General features: G+C 41.5%; 1 protein-coding gene across 12 annotated transcripts in view; it reads left to right on the top strand.

The window, feature by feature from the left end:
* ITGB6 (integrin subunit beta 6) overlaps positions 1–21,506 on the top strand; it is a 118,432-nt gene that overhangs the window by 15,271 nt on the left and 81,655 nt on the right. For 5 of the 12 annotated variants that reach the window (XM_039855641.1, XM_039855640.1, XM_039855638.1 and 2 more), the window contains exon 2: positions 9,347–9,435. The exons of 5 other annotated variants lie outside the window; for them this stretch is intronic. In XM_039855641.1, the coding sequence (XP_039711575.1) occupies positions 9,347–9,435 (89 nt within the window). Of the gene's footprint in view, positions 1–9,346; positions 9,436–21,506 lie in introns of those variants that run through there. 2 more of the 12 variants (XM_039855646.1, XM_039855645.1) reach the window with 2 other exon arrangements.

Genomic DNA, 21,506 nt, shown 5'->3' with positions numbered 1-21,506 from the left:
GTGTTTTTTGAGTTAGTCATGCATATTATGTCAGGTGGAGATGAAAGGAAGGGCATTCCAGGCATAAGGGCAAAGGTAGGCAAAAGCAAAGCAGTACTGGCTGGAAATGGGGACAGGTGAACAGCGAATTTGGTTAGGGTATGTGGGAATGGGGCACGATGGCCCCGAGTTAGGGCTAGAGAGTTTTGTCCAGACAAGTCTGGAGAGCCCTGAAGGTCATGCCTATATGCTTCATTCATTCATTTATTCAATGAATATTTAGTGAGCACCTACTATGCGCCAGGCACGGTACAAAATGTTTGGGGATAGAACAGTGACAAAACAAAGCTCCTGTTCTCATAGAGCTTATAATCCTGGTGAAGAGAGAAACTGTAAACAAACATATAATACAGTGTCACATAACAATAGGTGATATAAAGCAAAGTAAAGTGGGGTTAGAAAATGGAAAGTAAATGGGGTGTTATTTTAGATGGCGTGGAACCTGACTGAATTCCTGAGTGCAGTGAGGGGCTCAGCCAAGCAAATATGCAGAAAAATTATATTTTCAACAGAGGGAACAGTCAGCACAAAAGCCTGAGGTGGTAGTGTACTTTCAGGGTCCTGGAGCAAGCCCCAGGGATTGCTGGAGTGGGCTGTGTGAGGTGGGGAGAGGAAGGAAGTCAGAGAAGCCAGCAGGATCCAGACTGTGCTGCTGTAACAACGTTGCATTTTAATTGAGGTGCAATGGGAGCTTGGGCTTTATTTTACTGGGAAAGGGGAGCTTGAAGGTATTGGAGCAAAAGAGTGACAGAGCGATATGATGTGAACTGTTGTTTTAGGTCAGTGTTCTCATTTGGGGAGCACAAAGAAATCTTACATAGAGGATTGTACTTAATTCTGATAAACAAGGGATGCTCTGGCTGAAGTAGGGGTGGGAGTATAGAGCCCCAACCATTGCCTCCTTCTGTTGCCATCTCCAGGGCCCCACGAGACTCTCAGAACTCGTGGTATTAGAAAGATGACTGGACCAGGTATATAAGATGGCTATGAGCTACAGACACTGGAGGCAAGACAAGAGCTCAAGCCTTCTTCAGTAACCCAGAGGAGAGATACTGGGCCTCTGGCTAGGGTAAGGGGAGAGAAATGGAGCCAGATTGATGAAGCAAATCTGGTCTATTCTACTTATCCCTCTCTGCTAGTGTATGCCTATGTTATGCACAACCACTAAGAAATAAGAAGATGTGCCACGGAATGTGCCAAAGAGATGACCATCTTTGGGATTTGTGGAGGATGTTTTTTTCTGGATGGTGGACTTTATGAAGATGAAAAGCTAAAGAGTAATTTCTACCTGATGGCAGAATAATGTCAGATGGTTGGAATAGACTACCTTCCCTCTCTCCACATAAGATCTATGTTAAATATCACTTCTTGGGCTTTATTAACCGTCATCTTGCCCCTCACTCTGCCAGTCTCTTTGGCCGCCTCTATTTTCCTTGACTATATCTGAAAGGTTCCTGCCGCAGGCCCTTTGCACCTGTTGTTTCTTCTGCCTTGAATACTCCACTTTAGATATCTATATGGCTAAGAGCTATATGGCTGATCCTTCGCTGACTTCACATCTTCACTCGAATGCCACCTCTCAGTGAGGGCTTCTGTAGCCACTCCATCTTTTTTGACAATTCCTAGCTCCTTTCCCTGCTTGTGTTCTTTTCTCAGCACTCTTTACCACATAATGTACTATATATTATTCTTTTAAAATATTGTTCACTGTTTCTCTCCTCCTCTTCAGGACATAAGCTCTATGGGCGCAGGAATTTCTTCCTGTTTTATATCTCCAAGGCTTGCAACAGCATGTGGCCTAAGGAGGGTTCCATAGAGACTTACAGAATGAATGAAGGATTTTTCCTCACATAAGCAACTGTTACAGGGTCTAGGACCAGATCAATAATTTATTACAGGGAATTTGTTACATTTATTTTTAAAGCAGCAAAGCACATTTATTGTGGGCCATGTGGTGATGTGAAAATAATTATTTTATTCTTTGATTTGTTAAAAATACAAAAACATAAGATAAACAAGAGATATGTTAGTCCACGTGAGAATATGAAACTTCTTTTCTATAGAAAAATGTTTCTATAGAGCTCCCGGTACCATTCTAAGCACTGGTGTGGTGTGATGAGTGAATCTGGTAAAATGCTGAGTTCTAGCTGTCTTTTGCAATTTCTTAAAGTAATTCTAATATGGTTAATGTACATTTGCAACTCACTCCCACAGTGTCACTGTACTTACAGACAGCCCCCAACTGACAGATAGGTTGTGTTCTTAAGCCTCATTTTTAATTCAACGGATAGAATTTGGAACACATCGTCTTACAGAACTCTCGTGATAAATGGATAAGAGTTTCTCAGGCTAGGCCACAAAAGCACATTTAAGAATAAGGCAGTCTACATACCACAAATTCAAGATGAAAAAGCACAGAAAAGAATACCCTTAGATTACCAATATCAAACAATAAAATACCAATTGAGTTAGAAATGTGTTGCTGGGTACCGTGGGTGACTATGCTTAAGAAAAGCATTTGAAGATGTTGGAACGGATCTTTGGATTCCTTACAGGAAGCTAGAAATCTGGATTTTACTTTGGTGACCTCACATTTGGTAGCCCATCCTGAGCCAGTGACCCCCAGTCCTCCCCTCTCTCAACTTATTTTTGGTCTTTTCTTTGCCATTTCCCTTCCTCTTTGCCGCTTGTATACTTCTTTATCTACCCCTGCCTTCTCTCTGTGACAGTTGATGCCTCTTTCACCTCTTTCTTGAGCACTATGATCTTTGCAAAATTTTTTCACATCTTTCTTTTTCTTTTTCTTTTTCTGCTTAAAATAGAAGAGGGGACGTAGGAAGAGAGCCTGTCAAGACCACCTCTTTGGCTATTTCTGTTTGGAAAGATGTGGTCTCTTGATTGGATTTCTATAGACAGAAGGAAAACTTTCCCACGTCATTCAAGGATATTAAGACTTGTAGCAAATTTCCTACACTTTTTTTGTTTGATTTTTAAAAAATTAATGTTATAAATAATCTTTATGACTCAGAGGTAGGATCAATAGGAGTATGAAGATTTATATCTTTTTTTCCCAACAGACTATCTAAGGCAATGTAATAATGTACTATGTAGTAATGGGGTTCAACTCTTCTAAAGAAGGAAAGCTAATGATGTCTTCAACCCTCATTGCTTCAGCTCTCATAGAAAGAAACCTGTATGGGACCAGGAGATACCTGGCCGTGTTATTATCTAGGTGAGTCACAGTGTCCGTCTCCCAGGGCTCCATTTCTTCATCTTTAAAATGTGAACAGTAAATCTGTTCTTCTAAACTCATTAGACCATTGACAGAAACAAATAGCTTAGTAGAAATGAAATTGCTCTTAAGACGTAAAAGCCCTAGAAGCCATGGTATAAATTATCGAAAAGTTAACTGACTATCTCTGCAGTGTTATTATAACCTGGATAATGTGGAAAATTTCAGTCCTCTTACCTCACCTAGGAAAGTCCCAGGTTTTAAAACGAGAAGGATTGGAATTACTCAGAATGTGATATTTATTTTGGAACTATTATCAATAACATAAGCAGGAAGTTTAAATTTTAAGTGCTATTAAATGTATTTGCAAAGGGAGAGCCAGAAAGAACAAATGCTGTATTGAGTGAATGCTAAATTTTATACCTGCATTGTTTTTCCACTGACTAGGTTGGGCCATTTCCACTCTAGAAGTGTAAATGGGCACTTGCATTTAGAGTATGTCCCAGGTGGAAATTTTTCTGTGTCATCTGCAGAATAAGGAAACTTTCTCCCTCTGGGGCCTGACTCAGGTGTCTAGAATGTATACTTGCTCATAAATGACAGGAGTATTCAGCATTGTGATTATTTTTCTCTACCTGGGTTGTTTGGGGATTTCAAGTTACTGCACATAAATGATTAGTGTATATCCTTGTAGAATAAATACTATGATGTGTGAGAAAGATTCACAAAGGACATCAGCCATCTATACAATCCCCTAAGCCAGCCAGAGACTAGAGTGGGCACAGCATCTTTTGCTTTAAGACTCACTTACCCTTCTGGTAAAGTGTTTCAGTTCATCGAGATCCTTTATCAGAGGCAAATTTGGGGGCAGGCAGAAGACATTGTCTGTTGTTTTAAAAGGTCAGTGGACAGAGAATCAGGAACTTGACAGCCTTGTCCTGAGCGAGTGACAGTGTGACTGTGGGCAAGCCACTTGTCTTCTTTTGGCTTAAGTATCTCATCTATAAAGGGAGAGACCATTCTAGCTCTACAAATGCCAAGAGACAAAGCCAGTGTTATAAGCACTATCTGTCCCGTTTACCATACATCTCACCAGGTGCACCTTATATACAGGCAAATAAAGATTAAAAAACTGAGGTTTAGTGGGCCAAATAGAGCCCTAAGGCAGATTTTATTGGTCCTTTATAATGCTTGTTAAAAGTTTTTATTTTATTGCAAATCTTTGAAAATCAGGAGATATCACATAAGAATCTAGATTTCTGGCTACTCTTGAAAAAAATAAAAAGACCGGGTCATATTGGGCCGAAATTCCAATATGGCAACCATTAGCCAAAGCTGGGTGGTGGCTGTTCCCTTTGTACCATTCATGGTCTTCATTTGCCACAGTCCCCACCATTTCTTATTGCCACCAATACCTATTCTTCTGTATGGTATCCTCCTGACTCCTATAGACATTTGAAATTGTGATCCTTGCCTTAATATCTCTCCTCACCATAGATATAGTAGCCTCTATGTTCAGTACTTTTATAAAAAGTAGACTTTTTTTTTTTTGCAGAGAGAGAGAGAGAGATCATTAACACCTTGGCATAAAGTAGGTGAGCAGACCACTGCTTACCAGACAAGAGGATCTCAGAATTCTGGTGAGGAAGGAGGAGAGGAAAGGCAAAAGATTAGGCAGTGGTACTCTGTATAATAGACATATCATGCAAGCCACAAATGCGAGCCATATATTTAACTGAAAAATTTCTAGTAACCACATTAGAAAGAAGTAATGACAAATAGGTGAAATATTTAATTGAACATATCCAAAATATTGTCATTGCATCATGTAATCAATTTAAAAATTATTAAGAACCACTTTACATATTTTTCACACTAAGTCTCTGAAATCCAGCATGTATTTTATACTTGCAGCACTTCTCTGTTCCGACTAGTTACATTTCAAGTCCTCAATAGCCACATGTGATATGGTGACCACAGGGGACACCACAGAGGTAGAGCTCTTGCTAGCTGCCTAACGGAATTCAGAAGGGAAACACATTTATTAGGGGTTCACTATGCACTCTATGAAATACAAATACAATTTGTTTTCTTTCAGTTTGTGTGTCTCACTAACAAAGACAGCTAGAGCAGAGGGTAAATATCACAGAAATAGTATTTCAACTGGTATCCCCACTGCTTTTCCTATTGTTGCATATCCCTGGACTTAGCATTTTTTTTAGCTTCATCTCTGAAAGTTTTTCATCTCTAAAGCTGGTAATAATTGCATTTATTTTAAAAGTTTAGTGTAAAAATTATAAAAATGCTTTATAAACTAAATAGCTATACTGGTTTACCAAAAAGAAAAAAGAGCTGTGTGTTTTGAATGCTCGTCTCTGTGCTAGACACTTCGCATATGTTGTCTTAATCTTTAAAATATCTCTATCAGAGGGTATTATTATGAAGATTTTAAAAGGAAGAAACTGAAGCCTATAGAAATTAAGTATCTCTGCAAATTCATGCAAATAGTGAGTGGCAGAGCCAATCATAGCTTTGAGAATAGATTGGATTATATTCATGGCATTATTCGCAAGAGCGAGTGAGTGAGAGAATGAATCTTATCTTCCATTTTCTGAGACGTGTTGGTATTTTAAAGATGAAGAAACTGGCTTTATAATTATATCCAGGATCACACACATGGCGAATTAATGGCCCTGATAAATTTAGAATTGGACAACCTCTAGAGTTGTCATTCTGGTTTTAAGTCCATTGAACCCTCTGAGCCCAAGGAATCTCCTGATTACTGAGATTACTTTTTAATTCAGAAAAATGAAAAGCTAATCCCTTTGAGGTCAGATCTCTTCAATGGAGGAAATGAACACATAGGACTGGTAGGGAAATTCATTACCATTCGATGATTCTGCCCCTTCTTCCTGGAAAGTGAGTTTCTTTAATGAGATGGTTTATCATCAACTTTTTTAGCTTCAGCTGAACTTTTGCAAATATAGATAAGAAATACTATTTGTGACTAAGTTCCTCCACAAGTGCACATAGACTCAGTATAAGGTGAGGCATTATTGCCTCCAAAAGCATATTGTTTCTATGACAGCAAGTGACATGATTTGTGTTAGCCTACATTTTTTTCAATGTATTTCCACCAGAACTGCTTACCAGGTGGGCTCCCCTCTCAGCATGTACACCTTAATTCTTCCCAGTGCAGTACCTTTGCAGGTACTGTTCCCATTGCCTGGAGTGCCTTGTCCCTCAGTATCCCTCATCCAAATCATGTTTGTCCTACAGGGATCATTAGCATAAGTTAGAAATCTGACAATTTCAGGCTGCATCATTTCTACATCTTTGACTTCAAAGCACATATTGTCTGCACCTTTCATTTTATCCCATCTCATAGTCCACCTTGTTTTGTCATTGAACTAGCTCATGTGTGCGTGTTTACCCAATTAGATAAAGGTTCCTTAAGACAGGGCCTGGGTATCTACAGTGTTCTGTACTTCAGCAGTAGTTAACATATTTTATTTACTAACCGCTTGAATGTGCTTATTCTGTCTAATGGGGTTGGGTTTATAATAGGTATGTAATATCTGTTGAATTAAATAAACTTTAGATTTGAAAAAACCGCATAGAGTAGATTTTCTAGAAGTAACAAAGTTCTGCCAAGATTTTTTTAAAAAATAAATTTATTTAAATTAGTTTCAAGTATACAGTACATTGGTTAGACATCTATAATGTTCATAAAATGATCCCCCAATTCCTCCCTTCCTCCCCTGGCCCTCCACTTAGCCATCATATTAATGCTAACTGCATTCATCTGCCATGCTCCCTATGCCCAACTATCAACTACTAATTTGTACTTCTTTATCCCTTCACCCCGTTCTCCCAGCCTCTCAACCCTCCTCCCCTCTGTCTGTCACCAAAGATTTCAAGATTCTTAATTGCCTCATTCTCCTTTCCTCTTTGTCACATCTCTATAGACCTTGAATGTGAGTTAGTAAATCTTGCTGTCTTTCCATTTTTACATCTGTTCAAGAGTACTTTGATAATGCTACTCCCCACTCACAGTGTGCATTAATACCCTCAAGCAAAAGACTGAATTATTTCGCAAAGAATATGATCAGAGTAACACGGAAAGCAATGAAATTAATATGGATATCGAAAAACTTTGCTCCAGGTGAATTGAAAAACTAATTGAAAACTGTGACTCAGCGTCCGTCTGCATTTTTCCTGGTTTAACAAAGCAGTACAAAATGTACGGTAGTCATGGATAAACTCTTTATGCCCTTCCAGGTAATGACTAACTGTGTGTGTGACTAAGACAGAATAGGAGAACGTCTCAGAACTAAGGGGGAAAAAAAAGTTCTCATAACTAATTAGTCCTGGATACTCCCAGTTCTGGGAAAGATTATCATGTCATAGACTTGGGTGACATCAGTGTTTTTGTCAATAAGAACCAGTGAGGAGTAGTTATTGTCTTTAATTTAAAAGTAGTACAGTGATAAAATTCAGGGATCTATTAAGTCCTTGAGCACCCAGAGGGACCTTATTGCATACATTTACCCTTTTTGCAAGGCTTTTCATATTTCCACCAAGATGTATTTGTGAAGTCAGCGAGCACCAGGACACAGTGCATGTTGGCAAAACAGAATGTTCCTTTGGGGTCTGGGTTTTCAGGTCCTTGAAGAATACACTGGGCTGGCAATCTTCATAAGAACAGGTACTCAGGTTTACCTTTAAGTAAAACAAATTAAATTCCAGCGTGAAGACTGTTATCAGAAATCCCCAAGACCAGCCCAGCTCCGGAACTCTCCCTCCTGCTGCCATGGATATTTCGTCAGGTAAACAGAACTGTTGGCCACTTTAATGCACTCTACCTGCCTTGGGCTATTTTAAAGTTATCTGACTTTCTAGCCTGTACAATTGGCTATGCTTTGCCTTCAAAGCTGCTTTTTAAAAAAATTTGAAACCAGTTGATTCCTCTAGTGGGTTGTCTCCATGTTTCTTCAATGACTACATATGAGGATTGAGGAGGAGGTGGTGCTGGGGGCACCACCTCAGGGGGCACCCTCCAGATACTTTAATAATCACCTTAGTCGAGGCCACCCCACCCACATCCTGAGCTGGTGAGGCGCCTCTGGTTTCGTCAGTTGCTGGTCTAGAATCCTTCTGGAGTCCCATCATTTCCTCATTCTCCACATCCAATCAATCAGCAAGTCCTGTCAGTTGTGCTTCCAAAGACCGCCAACCTGTGTGTGCTCTCTGGGTTTTATATAGTCACCTAATCATCATCCTTTCCCTTCTACCTTACCATACCAGACCCCTGCCTGGTCTCCCTGCTGCTTCTCTTGCTCCACTAAAGTCCATTCCTGCCACAGCAGCCTAAGTTATCTTTTTAGAACATAAAAAAGATCATATGGCTCCTTTGTTTCAAACTCTAATTGCTTCCCATTAGGCTTAAAGCAAAAAAACGAATCTCTCTCCTGCCTGGCAGAGCCCTCTATCATCTGGGTCTTCTGATGCCCCAAAACCGATCCCTTCTGGCATGCCCCCTCCTTCCCTGGATGGCTTACATTCTTTCCATCATCAGAGCTCATGAAGCTCACCCTGCCTCCTTGCCTTTGCTGTTCCTCTGCCAGGAACCCTCTTTCCTCTGATCTTCACACAGATGGTTCCTTCTTCATGCTAATCTTAACTTGCAGTCACCTCCTCAAGGAGGCCTTCCTTGGGTTCCCACTTCAAAGGAGCTACCTAGTCACCCTTTACCACATCATCCTAAATTAATTCTCTGGAGAGCACTTAATCACAATCTAATATTTTCTTATTTATTATTTTTAATTGATTTATTTAGCATTTATTTTTCTTCACTAGGATATTATTCTCTTACTCTTATATCTCCAGTGTGTAGAACAGAGCCTGTCAAAGAGTAAGTGCTTAATAAGTATTTTCTGAATGGATGACTAGATAAATACTAGTAAATATCATGGCCAAAGCCATTCAGTAATGGTTTCACCCTACATTACACTGACATAACCAGTTTCAATTTAAGTATAACTTTTACTACATTATCTCATGTGATCTTTGTAGGAAGCTCTGGGAAAATCAAGGAAAGGGAATCAAAGGACCTGGCTGCCAAAAAGCTGCTTTCTGTCTGATGCCAGAAAAAGGAACAGCAGGTTAGAGGTTCAACACTTTTCTTGTGGCAGGGCCGCTGAGCCCAAGCAAAGGTCATACACATGTGATGAGGACCCGCCCACTTTCCAAGCTTTTATTCGCATGGTTGATCTGCATCATCTTGTCTTTTAGCTGAAGGACCTGGGAAGAGTTTAATGAATGAGAGGTGGAGACTTAGGGAGAAATGCAATGTGGGGGGTGTTGACCAAGACGCTGTGGGGAGGCCTAGCAGGGCCTGAGCCCCTAGTGGAGTGAGACCAGAATCAGGAGCTGAGCAGCTGTTTGCACAAGAGAATGTTGGATCCTCAGACACAGCAGAGCAGCCTTGAAACTCAAAATATAAAAAATGGCACAGGGTGGGGTGAGGGTGTTGTCCCTTCCTCTGAATGTGGTGTGACCACAGCATGAGTAGGAATGGCAGGAAACACAGAGCTCTGTGACATTTTGCAGGTGGGGCAGGGGCCGAGGGACACCTTTGTGGCACTGGAAGACAGGCCTTGAGTGAGGGCAGCATCATAAGGAAAATTTTCATGAGGGACATTGCAGTGTTTCACTTTCAGCAGTGCCAACGTCTCAGTCCACTAAATGAATCTCCAGACCACGAGAAGGTTCTGCAAGGCCTAGGCACCCAAAAGCTCATGGAGGCCCCAGCCAGCAGCTCAGGCCCTGGGCGAGGTGGGGCGGAGGCAGACACCTGGGCCCTGTGCAGAGGTATTCTCACACAGGGCATCAGCAGAGCGGCAGTTTCGAATGACAAACAAGTCATGAACCTCCCAAACCTACGGATGGTTTCTGAGCATACTTGATACATCCTGTGGACTCACCCCAAATAAGCAGAGACTTTGAGAAAAGTGAGGCATGGAGGGCCAGAGTTATGCAAATAGTATAGTCAGCTTGCAAAATTTGAGTGAAAATGTGATCTAATTAGCCCCCACAGGCTGGTGAGGCCTGGAGACATTACAGCCCTGCCAAGGAGGCTTAGTAAACAGGTTCAGACCTACTCAGCTGGGAAGCAGTTAAGTACCGATGCCAAGGGGGGGGCCAAAAGCAAGGATGGGCAGAACAATGGCCCTGTTGTGGACCCAGGCCTCCATGGGCTTCTGCGGTGGTGCCCCAGGCCCACCGGCCATACTGCTTCTGCACTTAAATAGGCATAATTAATTAACGGAAGCTAATTGTAATCACTTCTGCCTTGGGGCTACATTCTACAGAAATTTACAAAATATGAAAAAGAGTTTCCTGCCCTGCAATGACACTGTAACCCCAACAAAAAGGAGACCCAGATTGTCAAAAAATCTATGGCAAAAGGGTTTCATTTAGATTGGATCTGTAATGTTATCTATTATGAAGTTAAATATAAACATATGTAATTGTCTTTCATATCAATTAGCTCTGTTTATTGGGGACAGAGACTGTAACTTATGCATTCTTACATCCTCAAAAGCCTCCTGGGATTTTGCGCATAGCGGGTGCTTAGTATCTGTTGTGTCAGAGAATAGAATTCCAAAGAGAAACAAGTGTGTTCTTTCTGACGTGGGAGCTCATCTTCGAAGGTGAAACCCTGGAGTGTGGTGTGAAGAGGGCACACTCCTAGTGACTGAAGAGAATCAGGTCCTTTTCCATTAATGCTCCCAGGAAACATAAAACAATTCTACTTAAATAGAGTTGAATTCCAGGTAAAACAAGAAGTTAATGAAACAATTCTACCTTTTGTAGCGGTCTAGCTGCTCCCACTCTAGAAAAGATCCACATATTTGGTTTCATCCTATTGATTGGAGAGCTCTGTGTGTGTATGGATGGCTGCGGTCTGTGGGGTGTGTGCACCCACGTGTGTTTGTGTGCTTTGTTAACAAAAGGAGAGAAACTGTCACAATCACGGCCACGATAGTGAGCACTGAAAATGCCACTGCTAAGCAACTAGAATAAAAGTTCGTCAATGGAAAAGACAGAGATTTAAAAGCTGACCGAAAAGCAATGAGATATGGCCATAGTTGAGTAGCCCAGGAACCTCTGAATAGTCACCGAAAGAAGCCCTGGGTCAGTATGTGGTTAGGGGGAGACTGGTGCTGTGACTGAGCCGGATGAAAAGGTTCTCGGGGCAGGCAGATGTCTGCTGTGGCAGAGTAAGGAACTCACAACCAAACCTCGTTTACCCATCCTTAAATGGGCCTCCCTAGAGCCTCTCAGCAGACCAGCTAGTCACATTGGTCCCATGTGGAATCCAGGTAGCTTCACCACCAGCTCTGGGAAGTCTGCCTGTCTTAGAGTTGACTTCACAAATGGATCTCCCAGGCATTTTCAGGCAAACTAAAAGGCCCTGGGATTGCAGCATCTTGGGGCTATTTGGTGTACTGTAATCATTACTGTTGCATCGCTACAGCTGCTGTGACCAGGAAGGCAATGTATGCTTTAGGAAATGTGTCAGTCCTTAAACGATAGCCCACCTTTTTGAGAATTCAGTCTGCCCCAAGACTCTGACTTCAAATTCATTTGACGCATGGCAGCCACACCTCCAGGTTTCCTAGAATACCCTCCAGATATCCTGCTCCCTTATTCCAAGAAGACTTCATAGGAAGCCCTTGTCAGGGCTTGGAGCTTGCTTCGGGCTGGGAATATATCACCACCCTAGTTAGATAGCAAAACCAGGGTTGTTCCCATCAACGGCTGCTTCTGAAATGATGGTGACTCATGGGTCCCCACCACCTTCAGAGTTGAAGGTGAGTCATCAAGGAGACAAGAAATTGCTGTCTAGGCCCTCAGAGCCTGGGTTTAGGAATGAAAGGACCCAGTCAGACAGGACAGGGACAAGCCCGAAGTCCTTAACCACTCTTCCTGAGCTGAGCCATGTTAAGCCTTAAATTTAATCCATTTTTTCTCCCACCACTTTTCATTTTTATTTATTACTACCCGTTGAGCCAGAAGCAGAATGGTCAAAACATTTCCAGTGACGCTGAATTTTCAGGGTATTTACAGTCGGCCTGGAAGCAGCAGGAAGTGGGATTTATAGATTTGCAGAACCGGGCAGGCAATCTCCCAAGCCTCAGCATTTGGACTTGTTTTTAATTAAATAAATGTGCAGGCTTTAATGGGACATGATCTCTGGAACCCTGGAGGGTCTCCCAATAAATTGAGATAAGATCCTTAACCCAAAGTCATTTGCATCCCCTAGAGAACACTGACAGGTGGGCGTTCTGGCAAGTGGGAAGGATGATTGCAGAGAGAAGTAAATCCCTGGGAGGTCAGCGAGGACTTGGCAGTGTAGAGGATGCTGTCACATCTACTATGAAAAGGAAAAGATTCTTGCAGCATGATGAGCTATTTCAGCAATGGCGAGGCGGTAGCCATCAGTGATAAAAAGCACGGCTCCTTTTGCTTGAGTTCTGCTCCCAGCTTCTCGTCCATACTGGCTGACCTTAGATAGGTTACTTGAACTCTCTTAGCGAAGTTTCCATGCTTTTAGGATAGAAATAATAATAGTACCTCCAACAAAGATCACCATAAGCAAACCTCAAATGGCTGCTAATTTAAGAGCCTTGTCTGCATCCATCAAACCACAGGGCTCCTCTTCTCCAAACTCTCTAACGATTTCCTGTCTCATTGAGAGGAGAACCCAGGTGCCTTCTAGGGCCTTCAAGGTTCTGTTTGCCCACTAGTTCTCTCATCTTCACCACTCTCCCCATACCCACGGCTCTGATTCCCCTGGACGGCTTGCAGTTCCCGGCACATAGAGCAGCCTGCCATGCGCCTCCCTCTACTTGTTCCTTCATCCTGAAATGCCCCCTGGCCCCATGTGGGCTCCTCCGTTAGAGTTATTTGTGATACAATGTCACCTCCTTAGAGAGAATCACCCTGACAACACTGGATAAAATAGCCAACACCTCCCCCAACACTCCTGAATATTTGGTGAGTGAGAAACAGCTGTTGTTATGTGTTTGTCTCCAAAGTCTGCGAGGTTTGTAGGTACACCCACAAAGACAGTTAGCATCTGTCATCCCGAGTGCCAACTGATCCAAGTTCCTCACTCACAAGGCTGCAGGGAACCTCTCTGCCACCACCCATCCTGGGGTGGGCAGAGTTTCCACCAAGGGTACAGGCTGCCCTCAGTGGAGCCCTGCAGTTCACAGGGGCCAGAAGAGTCCTGGGTGCCAGGCAGAGAGGAGAAGAGCCTCTTTCCCAGCATCTTGTCACATGCAAGTTATCCACATTGTCATTGACCAATAAACCCTCACTGAGGTTTATTGAGCAGTTTTTACCTCCTTTAGCCATCTGCTCCTTGACCAGAGTTCAGAGTCCTCCAAGCTAGATGAAGAGTGAAGAACTACCAGTCCCACCATCTTCCCTACTTTGTTCCCTCCTCCAGCAGCTTCTTCCCCAATCCCTCTCCAAAAATAAAGAAAAAAAGCTGTGTGCATCTAGTTCGTAGAGACACCAACAGACACAAACAGAAGTCAAGAGCAGGGCCATGCAGGCGAGGAAGGGGGTAGTCCAAGTGGACTAATAGTGCTCATGTGGAGCCTTTATGCAAATTAGTAAAGAAGGTGTCCTTATGTCAAGACACTGTACCTCTGTCTCCTAGAAAACTGTCACATTAAATAGACAACTCCACAATGTCAACAATGAGAGTTGTGTTTACCCAGGTGCCCCACTAAGCACGTTATCTGAATTAAGTTAGCGCTTTCATCTCTGTACCTGACACGCCGTAGGCCAACTTTGGCTTGTTCAATTAATAGTGTCCATCAACATCAGGGCGCAGTGAACAGTCTGGCCCTTCTCACACTCTTAGTGTTTGCAGACAATCTACCTTCCCAGCCTCTTTCTTAATCTGTGAAATCAGAGCAAGGGCAATATGAGTGGCAAGAGGGTCCTACCTGCTTCCCAGGCCACCCCAATTACCTTCCAGGCATCAACTGATCATCTTGCCAGCCAGTTGGAGTAAAAGAGATGGGCATGAGGCTGAGGGCAGGCTAAGGTAGGCCTAGTACTAGGACTAGCATTTTCCCTCTCACCCACGCTCTGCTCAGGAGGCAGCAAGGAAAGCTTAGGTCACGCTGCCTGGAAGCTGGAGAGGGAGCAGCTCACCTACCCTCCCATTCCACTATACCCAGCCTCACCCATAGCACAGGCCACTTCAGACCTTCAGGAGACCCCCAGGGCTGGAAACTGGCAGCTGAGAGGACAGACTGTTTGCATTGCTCTGTTTTGTTTTGTTTGAAGAAGGGCACTCCAGCTACAGTGCTAAGCGAAACCACATTACCCTGGGATGGCTTTATTCATGGAGGACCAAGATTGAAAGCCTCTGCTTCTTTCTCAAACAAACAAGCCAAACATGAGTGCTCCAGATGGATCCCACTGCCTGCTCACTCCTACCAGGCTTGTTCCCACCCCAGACCACCCAGCTGTCCACACTAGTGCTCCATTTCTCTCTGTCTGATGCTGTCAGGAGGCACTGAGTAGAGAGTACTTTCAGCAGAAGCTTTAAAGTGGTTCCTAGAATGCAAAGTCCTGAACTCATGACATGGCAGATGTGGGCACCAGCACAGCTGATCGAGCCATCTCTGGTCCCAGGCTTGAATGCACTGATGATGCCATCTCTACCACCTGACTCCCTGGGCCTTCTACCCTGCACCTAGAGAACAGGGGAAAGAGCGGTCTGCCAAGTGACGGTGCACACTGAGACACAAAGGAGAGGAGACCGTGAAAGTGAGCAAGACGATGAGACTCAAAATGAAGCAGAGATGGGACCAGTTATGACCAGGGCTCTGGAGTGAAAAAGAGGTCTCAATCCCGATTAGAATCCAATTATTATCAGCATGACATTGGGCAAGTTACTTAATCTCTCTTAATATGAAGCATTGGCTACCTTATTTATGGAAAGAAAGGAATAATATTTACCTCACTGTACCAATCAGGGTCACAGTAGGAGACAGAAGTGACACCAGTTATTTTAATAGAAGGCATTAAATATAAAGGATGTTGACAGGGTACAAAGCTGTTAACTAGGCAACAGAAAGTGTAAAATGATACGTCTAAGGCATCACTAAGATAGCAACAGGGAGAAGTAGCTACACCCTTGGGGCTGGGAAAGAAAACAAGAGAAGGATCTAAAATTATTGAAATTTAGAAACTTAAGGAGGGTTCCTTCAGGGTTGGGACTCACACCTCTAAGGAGGGCACTGGGGTCTCTTAGTGGGCACAATGAGGCTGGTTCTCTGGGTGTTGAGAAAACAGCAAACCGGATTTGACTGTGCTGCTGGAATGAGCTCCACTGCCAGGGCGAGGAGGCGTTGCTGGGGAGACACTAGAACAGGAAGCAGACAAGAAGCAGCAGGTCCCTTCTCCCTCCCTCAGGCTTGCAGCCTCCCTCTATTGGCCCTGTTGGCAGAGCCAAGCATGAAGCAGCTGGCAAAGCAGAAATGTGGTTTGCAAAGTCCCAGTTTCGGCATTACAAAGCAGGGGATAGAGGGCTGGATCTGGAGCTCAGAGACATTAAGTTAACAAATGGCCCATTTACAGTTAGGATTAAATGAAAGAATGTGTATAAAATGCTTAGCACAGTGCCAGGCACATAGTAGATGCTAAATAACTATCATCATCATCATCATCATCGCCATCATCATCGCTGTCATTATTATGATAGATAAATGAGCTTGGCAATCAGATGGAGCATAAGGCGGGCTCTGTAATGGATTGATTATGAGAGTAAAGATCAATTTCTGAATTCTTTTTCAGATGGTTTACGGATTTCAGGTATAATATAAAGGACAAAAGTGCTATCAAAAAGTAGCAAGTCTATAAATTAATCACATGAATTTGATCTCTAAAACATCCATCCCTCTTCATTCCCATGGCCCCCCACTAGATCAGATCCAGATTCATTAATCCCCTTCTGCCCCCTCCAGTCCATCTAAATCATTGCTACAAGTCCAATAGTCATTCCTACTGACTATTGTCATCTTATTAGACTCTCGTCACCTATGGATCAAAAGCCAAATTCCTGTGAGTAACATTTAACACTCAATGATCTGGATTGGGAGCTGCAGAAATGCTAATTTCCATTGGATCTAACGAGGCCCTCCCCATACTAGATTTACGTTAGGAAAGTGAGGGGTGGGAAAGAAGTTAGCTAGACCTGAACCTAAGAAATCTCTCTTCAGAAGTCCTAATATCATCTCTAATTCAGAATGTCAAGAACAAGATTAATGATCCTTTTGCCTTCCACCTACCTCTTAACCTTTAAGGTCCTCATCACTGCTAAGGTAATGTCCTCTGGCCCTGAGCTCATGAAGTGCTACTTTCTTCTTCCTCATTAAAGCAGCAACTCCTTTCTCTCTCTTTGTTTTCTTTAATAGAGTCTTCTTTTACAGTTATCTGTATCAGTCAGCTAAGGCTAAAATAAGCTGTGGTAACAAATAACTCCAAAATCTCAGTGAGTTACAATGACAATTCTTATTTCTTATACATGTAAATGTCGGCTCTGGGTCAATGACGGATTTACTTCACTCCCTTTTCACTCCAGTATCTAGGCTTACAGAGCAGCTCCTGTGAGGAACATTACTAGTTTCATAGCAGAGGGAAAAGAGAAAACAGTGGGACCTTGAAGTATCTCTCAAAGCTTCTGTTAGGAAGTAGCAAGTATCATTTCCACCCACATTTTATTGGTCAAAGATAGCCACATGGCTCCTTCTGAGTTCAGTAAGGCGAAATGTATAATATTCATTAGATTAAGGGAATTGCAAGTCATACAACCGAGCTTGACATCAGTGGTTATGAATGCGTAAAATGAATACTTTGATCAATGAAAAAATCTACCATGCCATCCTAGTCAAGGATTCTATCACCTCACACCTGGATTATTAAAGCCCAGGGGATGATGAATTCTAATTTAACCTGTCCTCAAAAGAAGTGTTCCCACAGATTCTTTTGCTGTCTCTGCCTCTAGCCTCTCAGTTTGATATTAGCAGTGCAGTAGCTGCCACGATATTATTCCCTAAATGCGATTATCATCTTGCTCATGACGATAATGTTATTCTCTTGCTCAGAACCTTCAGTAGCTCCCTATTGCCAATCAGTTCAAATCTAAATTCTGCAGCCTGGCGTTCAAGACTTCCATCAACTTGTACTCTCTTTCAAGTCCAACTGCATCTTAGCCCCAACTCCTCAGATCCAGCCAGAGGTCATGCTTTTCTTCACAACTATTCTAAGGTTTTGATTGATATTAATCTTTCTCTGTGCTTTTTCTTGGCTCCTCTCCCACTTTCTTTTACAACTAGTTTCTGTCCTTTAATTTCTTTAAGTGTTGTCTCGAATCTCATCTTCAAAAATGTCCTTGAATAACTTTTCTCCACTCTCTACACTCCACAAAATTCAGAATTAGAGCTTGATGCTCTTGTTTTTATTTTCTGCTTATAGAATTATTGTGTATTGCTGTGAGAAAAGACCTTGGGGATTTTCTATACCACGCACGTTACCTCTTTTGAATTTAGGTATGAGAAAATTGAGCCTAGAAAAGAATGAGAAGAAAAGTCACTAATTTATGGAGAGGCTAAGTTGGGAGGAGAATTAAGTCTTCTAGCTCCTTGTTATTATTTTTTCCTCGTATCAGTTTTCCCTTTTAATTTATATTTATTTCTTGAGCTAGATGATAATCTGCTTTAGGGCAAGGATGCCTCATTATATTATCTGCCATACAAGACCCTTGACATATGTTATTTCTAATTCTAATAACAACCTTGCAGGGTATCAGTTATTCTTATTTCACCAATGAGAAGACTAATGGTTAGGTAAGTCAAGTTAAGGACCCAAGACCAAATAATCAATAAATAGTAAAGACAGGATTTTTTGAATGTTTACTATGTGCTTGAAGTTGTGCTAGTCTCAAAGAAATTAAAATACAATTTACTTAAAAAATAAATGCCATGACTTCAACATAGTTCATAATAAATCTTTGATGAGTAATATATTCAGGGCTATGGAAATTTATGTAAGACAGGCATTGTGGCCAAGGTACTGAAAAAAAGAACGGACTTGAGCTTGGAAATTAAGGATGCACAGGATATGTATAATCTAAGTAGATACGGTGAGTGGGTGTAGGCATTTACACTAAGGATAAGGGAGTGAGCAGAAACTGATAAAAATGGGTTGTTGGAGAAATGGGGAAAAACCGGTTTTGCAAAAGCCATAGTTTTTACAGGAATGTCATACACAGCAAATTACAATGATAAGAGCAAAGTTATAGAAAGTTTGAATGTCAGGTATTTGGGGATTATTCTGTGGGTTATGAGGAATCACCAAAGATTGCTGACCTATAAAAGTAGTGTTTTAGCCAGTTATATAATATGTGAGTGGAGGAAAAAGAACTGGGAGAGGAGAGACTACGTAAAGACCTCAAAAAATGCATTAAAGACTACTTTAACCATCTACTCTGGAACTGAGAAGTCTGACATGGGGGTGGGCAGATTTTGAGGGTATGAAAATCCTATTATAGGTGCAAGAATTATTTCTGTTGTTTGAGGAGGTAGGAGTTGGAAAAGTGAAATGTTAATGTTTTTGTCCAAAAGCAGACAATTCTGTTTTCCTGAAAACATGTATGGAAGTTAAGGGTACAAAAGCTAATCAAAATTGAGATGGGGGGAGGGAGATTGTGTTCCTAGAGAGTTAAAAGGCATTATACCACCAATTCCATCCCTTTTCATGGTCTTCAGTGGTATACTTCTTATTCATGTTTTTTCATTTTGTTCTTTTCTTTCATAAATAAATCCATAGTTCAGTGAGCATCACAAGAGGCTAAATGTGTGCTGCTTTCAACCTAATGGTTTCTAAGTTTAAGATACCTCTTCATCTCATAAATAGTTTCAGCATCTTTGTTTTTTATATGTAATTATTTGAAAAACTAAAACAAGACATATTTATTTAACAAAATATTTAATTTATTGCCTGAGTGTGAATTACCACAAGTAATTTAAGTTATGTTAAACCTACAATGAGGGTAAAAAAATATGGATTAGTTGAATAAAATTTGGATTTATGACATATGCATAAATCAATGCATTAATCATATGCATAAAATTCTTTAAATCTTCCTTTAAAACCTTTTTTATTTCTAACCCTGAAATTATGGTTGAGACTCTTCTCTGGCTCCTCCCAAAACTCAGGGTCTCTACTAAGTTCGGGGTTCAGAAAGATCTGGAAATAATGGCCCAACCAATGGTAGTCAAAAGTTGACCACATAACTCTTAAATACTATACCTTATTCTGGAAACCCCAGATCATGCTCATTTTACTTCCCATGGGGCCAACCTGTATATTTAATTGAGATGATCCAGGAACAATTATATGGCCTACATCTGTATGTTTGATGTCTCAAACTCATTTCAGGAATAAAAGTAAGAGGACAATTTTTATGGATCTTCGAAAGACTTCATAGAGAAAGGGTCTTCAGATTTCATGATTAGTATCCTTTCCTTACTTAGGAGTTCTAAACTTTTCTTGGTATGGCATAGACCTCTTTGGTTTAATGTCTCTGAAATAAAATACATGTGATTAGAAAGAAAACAATTATATTGAAACAGTTATCAAAATACTGAAAAATAAATTTATGTTATAGCAACACATGTGCCTTTTTATTAACACTTTAAATAACAAGGTCCAGTGGCAGGTCTAATGACTATTATGATTTTGACACAATGACAAGTGCTGACAATGTTTTGAGATATCTGTAACAAGTATAAAGTGATGTGAAAAATATGCGTGATTTCTCTTGGTGAGAGTTACAGGTACTGCTTCTATGACAGTTTGCAGTCTACATTTATAATAGAAGGAAACATTTAATTTCAGCCTGGGATTAGTGCAAATGAAGATGCAATATATTTCCCCTTCCAAGGTCACAGATCTTACTGCCTACCCCTACTCTCCAGGTTCTATTAATAGATAGACCTCAGGTTAAGAACATGTATATTAAAGGATTATTTCTAAGTAAAACATAAGCTATCAATGCTCATGGGAGATCATATAGACATCTACTCAGGCAGTGTGGAGGTGACCCACTATTGCTTTGGGAAGCTGCCCATTGAGCTTGCTCACCACTGTAACTAGCATCTAGCATTATGCCTAGCATCGTGAGCAGATATTCAATGCAAATCTATCAATAGACAGTATGAAGAAAAGATTGGAGAGAAAATGGAATAGGGTTGGACTCTGATCACTAAAGGCTCTTCCTGCTGCACTTACATTCTGAGACTCAATGGCTTTCTGACAAATGCAGAAAGAATTCACTGAAGCCAGCTCAAAGTCCTATGGCTGCCAGGAAGTGACCGCAGGAGACAGTGCAGGTTGGGGGTGGAGCAGCCATGCAATGCAATGGGAATCGAGTGGGGTGGGGGTTGAAAGCTCTGCACTGAGTTGTAACTCTGTCCCTGAAGTAAAGATCCAGATCATAAAATGGGGGTGCTGCAGTGACCGCAGAGGGTAACCAAGGGACAGAGAAACAGCTGAGGCTGCCCAGCTGTTTTTTTTTTGGCTGCGTGTCTATCAAGATGGGCAACGAATAGGAAATTCATTCATCAGAACCCCAGCTCATAATTCTCTTGATGAGGAGATCATTTGTAAGCTTAAAGTCCTTTTGTGTTTCTGACAAGTATTGTTAGCTGAAACTGTTGACTGAGGATGTTTCCTATCCCCACCACCTAAAAAAGGAATTCATATAGCCTTGTGAAGATCCTGGCAGGACTAAGTGTAAAAAACTAACACTATAAAATAAAGCAATTGTTATGTGAATAATAGTTATATAAACTATACACAGTTGAATACTTTTATTTCAGTTGAGACATTTACCCAAGTTAACCCTTGGGGGCCTCATGCTGTACAAAACAGTAATAACAAAAATGACTGTCATTTTTTTAAACATGCCTACCCTATTTTGGATACCTGTGCAATTTCAACTTATTTAATCCTCACAACCACCCTGTGTGCATTACTAGTCCCTGTAGCGGGTCGAATGGTGTCCTACTGAAAGGTATGTCCATCTGGAGCACGTGAATGTGAGCTTATTGGAAAAAAGGTCTTTGGAGATGTAATT

Source organism: Pteropus medius, unplaced genomic scaffold (genome assembly GCF_902729225.1).
Source record: "Pteropus medius unplaced genomic scaffold, Ma_sr-lr_union100, whole genome shotgun sequence".
NCBI lineage: Eukaryota > Metazoa > Chordata > Mammalia > Chiroptera > Pteropodidae > Pteropus > Pteropus medius.
This window is presented reverse-complemented; position numbering and strand designations above follow the sequence as displayed.